General features: G+C 44.0%; 2 protein-coding genes across 3 annotated transcripts; one reads left to right on the top strand and one right to left on the bottom strand.

The window, feature by feature from the left end:
• Positions 1 to 954: 954 nt before the first annotated feature.
• Positions 955 to 4,728, top strand: LOC112273494 (GATA transcription factor 9). The gene is made up of 2 exons (XM_024502381.3): positions 955 to 2,382; positions 3,095 to 4,728. The coding sequence occupies exons 1-2, from the start codon at positions 2,101 to 2,103 to the stop codon at positions 4,235 to 4,237; spliced, it is 1,425 nt and encodes a 474-aa protein (XP_024358149.1). The 5' UTR covers positions 955 to 2,100; the 3' UTR covers positions 4,238 to 4,728.
• Positions 4,729 to 8,849: 4,121 nt separating this feature from the next.
• Positions 8,850 to 11,670, bottom strand: LOC112273149 (uncharacterized). Of its 2 annotated transcripts, XR_016498996.1 has the most exons (3): positions 11,259 to 11,670; positions 9,866 to 10,752; positions 8,850 to 9,687 (listed from the first exon to the last, which is right to left on the bottom strand). XR_016498996.1 is itself a non-coding variant. In XM_073529261.2 (2 exons), the coding sequence occupies exons 1-2, from the start codon at positions 11,668 to 11,670 to the stop codon at positions 10,715 to 10,717; spliced, it is 450 nt and encodes a 149-aa protein (XP_073385362.1). In that variant the 3' UTR covers positions 8,850 to 10,714. The 2 variants fall into 2 exon arrangements, 1 of the variants encoding a protein (XP_073385362.1); XM_073529261.2 differs by having other exon boundaries at positions 8,850 to 10,752.
• Between the last annotated feature and the right edge of the window lie 1,119 nt (positions 11,671 to 12,789).

Below are 12,789 nucleotides of genomic sequence, written 5' to 3'. Positions count from 1 at the left end.
GGTAATCTGCAACACATCCCAAGTTTCTCAAAGCAATTTTTAGTTTTTAGTTTACTCAATTTTTTTTGTTTCTGACCGAAAGAGAACGTGACCGTAGTTTTTTTAGATTTAGGGACTTCAAACGAATCCAAAAACGGAATCTTTGTGGGTGAAAACACATACACACACACACACATTTATGTATATCTGTGTGTTTGTTTTCAAAACGTTTGGCTAAATTGTTGCGTAAGTGTAGGCCTTGAAAAAGTGAGTGAGGTGTTTCTAGGCAAGATTTCTCCATGGTTTTCATTGATGACAGAGCTTCCTTGGGTCCAACTCAACAAAAGCATGATTTCATAAAAGAGTTTACCAACAAACGACCCCCAAATCAGGAAGGGCATCCCCCCTCCCATCACATCAGCCCCCTTGCCATGGACCAAACCCTGTTATAGAAGACGGTGTGTTATCGCTTCACCAACCAGGTGTGTCCAGTTCCCCGTTTCCTCTCCCCGGGTATCAATCCTTCGTGGTCGGCGCTCGTCCGTGTGCATGCCAGCCATTATGTGAATAATCCCCTCCCCGAAATAATTCCGGGAAGCATCAAAGGGGAGGTAGGATCCACTGTACCGGGTATCAACCCGAAACAATCCCTTGCCTCGTTCTCAAGCTTCCATCGTCCAACGATGTTGTCGGCTACGTACGAAGTGAGGCCGACGGAGCCGCAGGAAATTAAAAAAAAAGAAAAAATGAAAAAGGTTCCTGAAAGGTAAAAGCTAAGGGAGGGACGGGGAAAAGGTTCGCGAAGCTTTTTTCCAGGCTCTAGTTGGCTGTTAGCTGGAAGGCGCGGAGTGTCGTTACCCGAATTGGCAGGCTCGTCTCGGCAGTTCAGGGCGAGGTGGAAAATCGATGCGCTAGCAGGAGAGAGGTGCTTGCAATAGTTATAGAGAGCTCTCGGCGTTCTTTCGGATTCATGATCACGCGCTTTGCAGCAGAGTCCCTGGGGCCACCATTCCTGTCCGTCGAGTGCTGTCGAGTCTTGTTGTTGTGCATGCAGAGCGAAAAAAATAAGCAGGAAATTGATCGCCTGTTTTTTTGGCAATTCGAGTGGTTTATGGGAGGATTTTTGTAGAGTATAGGTGCGGCGAAAGGGAGAGTGTGAAGGCAGTGGGGAAGGTGACGGGGAGGAGTGTAGGAAGGGTAAGAGAGAGAGAGAGAGAGAGAGAGAGAGAGAGTGTGTGTGTGTGAGAGAGAGAGTCTGTGGTTGAGTGCGCGTTGGCGAGGGGAAGAGTGGAGAGCTGTGTAACGCCTCGAGGCAAAGAAAAAAAGGAGCAGCAAAGGGGGAGTAGTAGTAGTGTTGTGTGTGAGGAGATTTGGAGTGTGTTGAAGGACGGTATAGGAAATCATCGTCGTGTGCCTGCACATCCTGACGCGATTTCACACCTGTCTGAGCTCTAGCATGTACTTGATGCTCTCTTGCATTCTTCTTTTCCTCGCCTGCCATCAAGCTGCAGCACACTTGTATTGTAGTACCTCTTCCTACACTCTGTTTCCTCTCCACTCAAATAGACCAAAGGTCCGTGAGTTTTTGCGTCCTGCTGGTTTTTTCCGGAATTTTTCGAACCAATTCCTCAGCTCACACGAGGTCTCATCATTACTACACGAACTTCACATTTTGCACCTGAACTTGAAAAATAGAGTTCTTTACAATTTCACAATACATGCAATCCAGAAGAAAGCAAATAAATCAAACGTTGCGGTAGAGAGTCATCTTTGAAAGTGAAACTTCCAGCCGTTTGACAGGGTTGTAGACTCATCTTTTTGTTGGAATTGACGAGGCACCGAGTCGAAGTAAGAGGCAATGTTGTGTCGAGGAATGAGAAGAAATCATTGAGAGAAAGTGAGACAGTTTTTGTTTTGAAGTTTCGAAATTTGCTCTTCGACTCACTTCAAGCAGCTGGAGGAAGGTAGAGCGCAGAAGCTTATCGCGCTGAAGAAATAAATCAAATAATGCTGGCCAAGTTCTCGACTATAAACTGCTGAGCAGCCGACTTTAGCTCATTGATTTGTAAGGTTTTAGTACCACGGGAATTGGAAAGAACTAACTTCGTTGGTGCCGCGAAAATGGTAGCTCCGTATGTTCTTGCTGGTTCCTACGGCATTCTTCTTCCGGAGGTTGACAAGCCGGCTCTGCCAGAGGTCTTCCACATTGATGACCTGTTGGACTTTAGTTGTGAGGAGATTGGAGGTCCCATAGTTGGAGGAGAGATGCAACTCTCTGGCGTGACGGACGAGAGCTCTGCGAATGGAAGCGAGACAAGCATTTCTTCATCAGTGGAAGTGAAAAGCGAGCTTGTTGATACGTCTCTGGGGGGTATGGAAGTGAAGACAGACCTCTGCGTGCCTGTAAGTTTAAAATTTAGTGTTCCTCATGCTTTAATGCGAGTTGTCTAGTTACGACAGCACATATCTTTGACATATTTTATTTGATTTTGGTATTTTCCTCTCTCTCTCTCTCTCTCTCTCTTCCTGGTAGACCTCGCGAGTACTTGTTTCACTTTTCGAACATGGCTCGCAGCGTGTTGTCTGTGCACCTCAATTATTACATTACCAACCTAATTCTAGTTTCTGTAGTCCTTGACCCGCAGTATGTAAATGCTGAACCACTGTTTTTGTTTTGTTTGTTTAGTTTTATTTCTATCAACATCAAGCGATTGTATCTCATCATGGTTGGTAGAGTGGAGTATTGAGAGCAATTTCGTTGTCATCTAACGACTAGTATTATAATTTATAGGTGGTTTCGAAATGTTACAATGCAATGTCAACTGTCTACAACTTACATATTAGATTTTGAATGGCTCTCAGATAGGACGGGGCTCTCCCTTGATTCTTCAATTGTGTTGCATATGTCTGAAATTTGAAATTGTCTCACACAGCATTCACATTGTATAGGTTTGTGCCTTTCTACTCATGGAAACATCAGTACTGAAAGAGCATTGATGCGCTTTTGAGAATGACAATGTGTACTCGAGGACTCACGCTTTTCTATGCCCTTGTTGCCTAAAATTTTCACACCGGTATTTTTAGAGCTAATAAAAAATATTTATTTTTTGTGCAGTGTGATGATCTTGCCGACCTTGAGTGGCTGTCATCGTTCGTGGAAGACTCTTTCACAGTTGTCGACCCCCCAGAGGTTTTTTCAGCATACGATGGCTTCTGCTCTCAAGTAAGTAACACCGAACGGACACAAATCGCGAAGATTTGCAACGACTACAAGCCGTATCAGAAATCAAGCCCGATCTCAGTCTTGGAGACTAGTGCTACTTCGTCTGAACTCACTGGATCCGATTACCTGGATGTATCCGTACCTGGGAGAGCACGAAGCAAAAGGTCAAGGACAGGTGCAAAGGTTTGGACATCAAGAATTCTACCCACCAGCTCCTCTGTGAATAGCCTCGAATCGATGGGAGCCGACTCGTACGCCATGTCTTACTCGCCAATCATGTCAGACGATGGTTCTGGCGATAGTACGGTGGGTGGCATTGAGCAAGACGACGAGGACTCACAAGGGTCTAAGCGTTGTAAGCTGAAGAACGACGGTAATGGTCCGAATGAAAGTAAGAACAACGTGACCGTAAACGTTCACAGTAATGCCAGCAAAGGGAGAAAGAAAAATCAAGACAATTCGCAGCCGTGGCGGTGCATGCATTGCCAAACTCAGCGCACACCGCAGTGGAGGACAGGGCCCATGGGACCCAAGACATTGTGCAATGCTTGCGGGGTGCGGTACAAGTCGGGAAGGCTGCTTCCGGAGTACCGACCTGCGGGATCTCCCACTTACGTGGCGTCGAAGCATTCCCATTCGCACAAAAAGGTGCTGGAAATGAGGCGAGAGCGAGAGTTGCGGATTCAGCAGACGGGAGGGCATGGGGTGCAGCAGCAGCAGTCCATGCACGGGGCAACACCGTTGCGGGGGAAGACGAACAACCAGAAGGTGGCGGGAGCGAAGAGCTCGAGTGGGGAGCACGTGAAATCGGAGTATGGAGGTGGGTATGGATCGAAGAATTTGGAGACAATGCAGAAGAGTTTCTCGAAGCCGATGGAGATGCCTCGGCCTGGGAAGCCTGAGATGATGATGTACGCGAGCAAGGCATCGGGGATGGAGTTTGCGAAGTGTTTGACGAGCACGACAGCGGTGCTTGGGTCTCGGTTGGAGTTCGGGTTGGATGACAACAGCATGAGGGAGATGAGGGGATTGTAAAGCCCTAGTAGGACAACAACGATCTGGAAATTCAACAAAAAAAACAAAAAACCAAAAAAACAAAAACACTAAGCCGGGTGAATATATTCTTTTGGGGACCTTATGAAGAGACTTTGTACATGGGAAATAGTAAGAGGCACAGCAAGTGGCTTAGGAGATCCAGAACCCCGTACTAGTGCCGCCCCTCAGCCCCACTCCCCCTTTGATTTTGCTAGAAGGAACATACTGAACGGAACGGCAGGAGTGTACTTCGTTGTGGAATTCACAATGTCTTGTAGATGATAGGTACAGGAGGCATCTCTCTGTCAATGCCTTTGTAGCAGCAGCAGACACCAACGTCAAATGAATTCGTGATTTTGGGTCTATACTTTTGAAAGTGCTGATTGTAATTTATTCTCCTTCCTCTTGCATACCTCGATGTTGCAATTGAGGCGGATATGTGTATGATGTTACCCACACAGATTCAATGTTAACCATTCTTTTCAGTTTCCCGTCGGGTTCGCGGCGTATTCCCTTCGCAGCGCCTCTATGGTGCACTCTCTCTCGTCTGGTCCGCTTTTTTCCCATTCTTTTCTTCTCATACGTCACAATTGCGCAAGATTATAGGTGCACTGTGACGAGCTGAGAGTGTAGCAGCCACACTGAATCTGAAACCCACCTTGTGGCTTCTACTACTGAAAGAGCAAGACCTGGAGTGGGTGGTGACGATGAGTCAGAACGTGGAACCGTCGTGTTTGTCTTCGATTCCAGAGCATCAACGCCTCCCCAAGCCCACTTCACCTACAGTTCTCGTGGTTGCGAACTGGCAGAGTCTGTTCCCTCCCCCCACTAGACTGATGATGTGCTCTTATGGGCACTCTTACATTCTCCTGCCCCACTCATGTTCTCACCTGGCCGCGCTCATGTGCACAACAGGATCGGGCGAGGCCCACCCCCCATCTCCGACACCAGTTCCAACACAACCCCAAACATGTACTTCATGTGGGCAGAGACTGGGCCAATGCATCAAGTTCTATCCTTTATGATTCCTCTGACTGGTTTCTTTCAGAAGGCTGCAGGCTGTCGGTCTGCTATAGCTGCATTCGACTCAGCTGAACTTCATTGTAAGAAGCAAAACTGTGTTACGACGGGCGGTGGTGGAGGTGGCCGATTCCTCGACCTGGGTCGGCCGACTGAGACTTGAATGAAACGCAGCGAGGAGATTTATTGTCAGGGTGCAGGGGGACGGGTAGGGTCGGGTCGGGTCGGGTGATTCGCCAGTTTCCATGAGGCTCTCCCTGCCCTTGGGCCATCCTGCCCCTTTGAAACCCAATAATGGAATTCAACAATCCTGGCCCTGCTGCTGCTGCTCTGGGTGAGTTGCCCACTTCCGCTTCTTTTTGCCCTGCTTGTGGAATAATGAGCGGCACCAGTTGGCAATTTAATCGATTGGTGGAGGGGTTCCAATCACAGGAAGGAAGGGGGGCTGGCCTTCACCGGACTGGGTTGTGGTCCCGAGTTCAGGCTCCATTATTTAGTATCATGTTGGATAATCCCAATAATGAGTCAAAGCTTATAGCTGTTGTGGTGTATATCACTTCACCCCTGTTGCCTGTCTCAGGTGGCTCACCACATGAAGAATGCTCCGCTTCCCTCTCTCTCTCTCTCTCTCACTCTTTCTCTTTCTCATCAAACTCTTTCCCTGCACATCTAACCATTTTGAAGGCAATCTAGTGAAAATCTGCAAAAAGCCTTTTTTTTTTTTTTTAAAAAAAACTAGTGTTCACACTTGTGTTCTTTCAGAGTTATGGAGCCCCCACTCTTATACACATGTACATATGTATGTACATATGTAGATGTGTACATGTACACAATTGAAACACTATTGTATTGTCTGAGACTTGCTGCATAATCCTTGGCATGCCATGATGTGTTATGTAGCTTGAAGTAGTGGTGAAGTTATATACACAACATGGCATCTAGCTTTGCAGCAAACAACTACGTCATATAACTCATCTTCTAATCATTTTCCATGGAATGGTGTTTTAAATAACTCACCAGTCACTGTATCACCATTTTATTCTATTTGTTTTTGTCATTGCTGTACAGGCCTTATAAAACAATCCTTTTGTGTGTGGCAGGGATTCTAGACAAAGGGACCCCCTCCTCATTGTTGCATAATTCAAGAGGCTTTGGGTTCTTTTTTTTAATGTTCCACAGTTCCCCTTGCACAACCTTCATGAAAAAATCTCACACACAAAAAAAGCTAGGGCCTGGGCTGATCTCACAAGAAAAAAATATAAATTTAAATAAACATATAATTAAAAACTGGTATTGAACCCCACATATACAGCATCTCTCAAAATTCTGTCTTTTGCAGTCCCTCTCACTCTTTTCTCTCTTTTTATTTTTATTTATTTATTTATTTCAATGGATTGGAGCTCAGACCTACAGGTCTTGTCTGGTCAATAATGTGGGCACCAGTACGCAAACTGAGTCTAGGTGGTGGGCCCTGTACTTCAGGTTGAAAGTAAGAATAACATTGGTTGCAATATATATATATATATATATATATATATATATACCTTTATATGAATACATAAATAAAACAAGTAAAGACAGATGCTTGCATGATGGCACAAAGACTTTCCCAAAGCCATGACCACAGATATATCTGTTGTAGATCAACTGATCAAAGTGTTACCACATCCCAAAAATGCCAAACAGCCACTTTAATCTAATAGTTTCCCATCACCTTCAACTTGCTGCAGATCTACTACAGCTAGTGAATGTATTGCCAAGGATGGCTGTAGATATGTGAGAGAGAGAGAGAGAGAGAGAGAGTGACAGGGCTTTTTACCCTCTACTCCAGGAAGTGTTGGAGAACAGCAGGAGCAAGCTCAAAGTTTTTATTCTTGATTTTATGGGATTTCTGGTGATTTTTTACTGTTTGAGCTCTGTAGCAATCATCTGAGGGTAGTAGGAGCTCTATTGTCCTGCCACAGTACATTAGGTTTCTTCACATCATGGGCTTCATTGTCAGTTTTTTTATACACCGCCCTTCTCACCATGACATGTCATGACAATCCTGTCAGACTCCTGCAAATGATGGTTTTACCGAGGCTCTCTGGAGGGTAAAAATTGGGTGTGGCCAACTTACTTGCTGCGTGTGTGAACAGTGTCACTATAGATGCGTACATTAATCTGGACTTGAGTATTTGTACATGGGAAGTTGGTGTTGCAGGCGATTGTCGGTGTCGTAGACGGTACCGACTATTCAGCGTCAAAGCACACTGTCCTCATCAAGTTCACTCGAACTGCGGGCCCCAGGGCAAACAATTTTTTTGAAATAAAAATACTCAAAAATAAAATTGATTGCCTGCAATCATCTGCATTCAGTTACTGTTGTGCAACTTCAATGCTTCCCATGGCAGGATTCTCATTTCGCTTAACTGGCACCTGACCCAGCAAAGAATCGGCGAAGCTCTCTTCGAGACGAAATGTTCAACCTCTCTTAAAGATTACAAACAGCTCTCTATTTTACTTTTTCTTTCTTTCTCTCTCTCTCTCTCTCTCTCTCTCTCTCTCTTTCACGACTTAGTTGGATTTCGTGGCAGGTGAGGAACTTGAGGGATTAACTAACCATGCTGTTATTCGTAGTAATTTCTGATAAGCAGGAGAATGATCACTCACTAATCAGGTTTAATCCAGAGTGTGGTCGATTAACTGGACAGAGTTGCGAGAGGTTAAAAAGGAAGGAAAACTAGATTACCGTAATATATTTCTGAAAACCCTTCCGAACGTGTCGCGTTCTTAAAGTTCATCGGTCACTTTAGCAGGCAAATTGAAGAGGTCAGAGCATCGAACTGTCAGAGATTCACAATTTTTTCTGCAGTCACCATTAACTTTTTCTAAGTGTAAGGAATCTCCAAGTACTTCTTGGCACCGAGGAATAACAAGTGACAATCTACGGGCAGCGCACTTGAGCTTGACATCTCAACTCCACTGCAGCTGAAAAGAAACCCTTTCGACAGTGTGGGTCTAGTATTTTAAGACCCTGAATCTTTTGACGGTGAGGTCGATGGCGACCTGGGGAAAGGACGTTTGTGCAGATGTGTCCCTGGAGGTGCCCAATAATAAGTGTAAATCTAAGAAGACGGGGGTTCGATGAACAGTTTGTCAGATTTTACAGTTCAAGCCACACCAAGAGCTTGCACTTATGCCAATCAACCAGGCAGGGGGTTTCTTACGGAACCGACACTGTGAATATGCTCCATTCATTGTCATGGTTAGAGAACCTTTGCTTACCAGTTCCAAGTTAAGGGTAAGAAAGGCATGTTTCTCTTCAACAACTCATTCTTGCTGTTGGCAAATACGTCGACAGAAACGGCAGAGTAAAAACAATTGAATCCTTGCACTAGCGACGTCTTCTATAATTTTCCTTGCCTGCAGCTGTAAAATACAAGATGTAGCCACTACCTCATGAAGCATGCAGTCATGCACAACATTGAGATTTGCATCAATGCTGCGGTAGTGGCTATTACGGGCGTATAAATAACATAAATGTTGTTTGCCCAACAACAAACGCACCATTACCATCGCAAATGTGTGAATAAATCAGGAATTCAACTAGTGAGCAGAAACTCAGCCTTTGGAGGGGTTTTCTTTTCAGTAGTTTCAAATACTAAAATTATTCCACAAACAATTGCGACTTCCAGTGGGGAGTTGAAATTTCTCCATGCCACACAGGAGAATTGTCATGGAACTTCAAGATGGAGTCTGACGCTGTACGGTTTAAGATTTAAGCGCTCAGAAGACGATGCTGGAGGTTTGAAAGACTTGCAGATAGGATTGCAAAGAATTCAAGAAAAGTCCAGAGTTCTTGAGATTGAGGCTTACGACAGCAAAGGGAGCTACGTAGATCATTGCCACTCCACGAGCACAATGACGCTGTCGTGAAACGATTACTTTCGAACCACCTTATCGAGGAGATACATCACCGAATTATCCTTCAGCACTATAATGAACGCCGATCAAAACCGTCTAGGGCTGCCGCCCGCGCACAAAGGTGTCGTAGAAGCTGAGCTTCTCATAATCAAGATATATTTCAGCAGGCCGCAGAACATTTCGTTTCCCTCTTAAGCGAAGAGCTCGTCAAGAACGCCCCCAATGCGTGTGTCCTCAGCCGCCATCGCCAAGGCCATTCTCAAAACCTCAATGCAAATCTTCCGCTCTTAGGAATGATGGTTTTCCGTTTGGTCACTCGATTCTTTCTTCTGTGCATTCAGCACCTCGCTTCCGAAGATCAGCTGCGCGGATACAGGCTGGACTCGTCAAAGGTTTCCAATTCACTGCTGATAGCATCAGAATTGCACTCGCTTAGCTGTGTGGTTTGGGGGTAGTATAAATGCTCTCGGATATGATCAGCTTCGACAGCGACCCCTGCTCATCGTCGAAAGAGATCTCACCGTCTGCGACGATGCAAATAGAGTCAAATGTCTCAAGGGATAACGCTTTCAAATCCTCCTTCCCGGTGTAATAGTTCAGTTTCCTCAACCACAACGCCTCTTCTGCTACTCCCAAGCACCTCGCTGAAATCGCAAAGCTTCGAGCCCCGCTACAACATCTGCGATAGAGTCGAAAGCATACCTCATGTCGAGTTGCCATCCGCAGGACAAGATTTCTTCACTGCCTTCGCTTGGGTGACCTCTGGCGTTCGCAGCCTGCATATAGGCATTTCCGGGAGGAAGGTGGACGGGGCATAGAAGTTGTGATCTGCCGCATGAGAAAACATCTAGTCGCATTCGACAAGAATGTGATCGTCGACGGGATTTAGCACGAACTTGCCGTTCTTGCGGTGACCTTAATTCCACAGGGAATGGCATCCGGAGAGCGGATACACACATCGACCAGCTCGTCCAACACTGGCAAACCTTGTGATTTACAAATCCGCTTTTTCGTACCCTAAAGAAGTCTGGCCGGACTTATGCTAGGCCCAGCAGGCGAGCGCATCAGACTGTGAGGAGAGTGATCACATCTTTGGCCAACGTGGTCTTTATCAAATCGCTGCTTACTTGCTTGGCCCAAAGTTCGTGCTCAACATCGTGGATCTCCACGACAATGTGGCCCTTGGGTCTCCACGACAATGCTGCGTTCACTACCTTGACAGGATTTTTCTGATGAGAATAACCGCGAGCTCCTCAATTTCATCGGCTTCATGACTCTCGGCTTGTGTGATTACGGCCCGAACGGAGTCTACTGAGGACTGGCGGAGGAATTTAATGTCGTAACTGATGCCGCAGCTGAGTGTGAGGTGTATGTCGAGTTTGTCAATGTTACAAAGCTTGATTCCGACCTGCACTTATTTCATCTCCATTGCCGTGACCACTGTGATCTTCCCCACGGTCACGCTGTGTTTGTGAGCAGCATACAACAATGCAAAACTCTTCGTCTTTATAAACAAAAAACCAAATTCTCCGTTATTCATCTCGAGACAGATTAGATCAGGAGCTCGCTTTCAGGTTTATCCCCACCGTCTGGTCAGAACGACAGATAAATCAATCCTTTCAGACGCTTGTGGCACTTACTGCCAAAACATCAGACAAAATTCGAATGCTCTATTTGTGCTACTCCAACGTTGTCTGCATAGCAAGGATTTCCCGCTGCAATGCATAATATTCAAAATACTCCCACGACCTAAAGAATTTTTTCCCCCCGCAGTTTACAGAAATGTCACGAATGACGACTCGAGCTGCGCTCCACTCAATATTCTCTCTCAAACAAGCGATACATTCCATCTGATTGGAAAAAAAAAAACAGAAAAAAAAAGAGAGAAAAAAACACTCCAATATCTTCGCAAATGCTCGCTCTTACTTCTCCTAACTCGACACCGATCTCTCACAGGATCACGCTAACAAAACCACACTACCTTATTCTAAACCTGATTCCTACCAAATCTCGTGAAACCTCAAAGTTGGCATTGACATCAAACCCTCCACGCGCAATAATAATAAAATTCAGCTCGAAATTGTTATGGCAGTACCTTCCTCACATGCATCCCCTTTTCCAGATGCTGATAAATATAAATATAAATATATGTATACATCAACAACCACCGGCCATGGCCACACTCCTTCCGCAAATGCACCACCATACCGTAGCTCACAAGCTCTGCAGCTTACGTTTCTTTCTTCCATGCGGAACTCTGACGCACCGAGTCGTGGTTGCAGCAGCCTGAGCTCATGGGCCGGCACCTCCCCATGGTGGGATCGTGCAGGGCGGAGTGAGGATTGGCGGCGTCGCGTGCGGGAGATGGCGTCGACGTCATAGACGGAATAGTGTCTATCGTCGGTCCAAAGCGCGACAACGGAGCCGCGCCGACAATTGAATCGTATTTGTTTGTTCTGCCCCCGATGCCCGCTCACCGGGAGAACCGGCTTTAAGTTACAGAGCATCCGGTTGTAATTGCTTTATTACCGGTTTCCCGGTCGTCAATTCGGTGCGCTTGGAAACATAAAAAACCAAGTTAATATTCAGAATAAATTCATGAGCAATCCATACAATGCATTTGTCGCAACTAATAGCTCCAATCTGATTATGTCCATAAAACTAGATAAAAGTAGATAAAACTTTTGAAACATATATATCATTCAATTTTTTAAATATGTATTTTTTATATAGACATTCTAATTATGTATGTTTGTTTGTTTGCACTCACATAATTGATTGGTTATACTAGATTTTTAAAGTAATTAAAACATTATAAACCAATCTTGGATATATGTTTCAATTGTTACTTATATATATAGAGAGAGAGAAAGAGAGAGAAAATAAAACTATGCACCAACAACCATTTTTATTTTTTAAAATTGGCCATATAAATACATATAGAGAAGGTATAATGCTACATCTCCAATTGATATTGCTACACCCCATGTGAGCTCCTCATAGAAAACTAGGTAATAATATGCCTTTTTCTTTTGTGCATTTTTCCTTTCTATGTTTTGAGAAAGAATGGTGGTTGAGAGGGACAATAAATATTTTATGAATAAAGAGGTCGTAAGTTATGTATATATGTATATATATATATATATATATATATATACACGTTTGTCTTAAAAATTGTTCAAATCAGTTTTTTTTTTTTTTTTTTTTTTTTTTTTTTTTTGGCTGCCAAAAATACTAAAAACTTATTTTCTGATTTATTTGATTTTGATTTAGTAATAAGTTCATCAGAAAATAAAACTACAAATATTAAAACATAAGATATTATGGATTAGTTTAAAATAATAAAATAAAATAAAAATCTATTATATATATATAAAATTGGATTGTGTATACATGTACACTCATTAATTGCTATTTAAGTTTTAATAAAAAAAGCTATAAATTATATTACGTAATGTGCATTTACAATAGATTGTGTTGAAATAGATAAAGTTATGTAGAAATGTTTGTTGAGATTTTGACAAAATAATTATAGATACTAGACAAGAGAATAAAGCACGAAATGTTTTTAAAGAAAAATTATTTGACCTTATTTCTTTAGATTATGTGTTGGTTACAATAACACA

This window comes from Physcomitrium patens, chromosome 20 (genome assembly GCF_059467195.1).
Source record: "Physcomitrium patens ecotype Gransden chromosome 20, ASM5946719v1, whole genome shotgun sequence".
Lineage (NCBI taxonomy): Eukaryota > Viridiplantae > Streptophyta > Bryopsida > Funariales > Funariaceae > Physcomitrium > Physcomitrium patens.
Note: the sequence above shows the minus strand (reverse complement) of the source record. Positions and strands in the feature narration are given on the sequence as shown.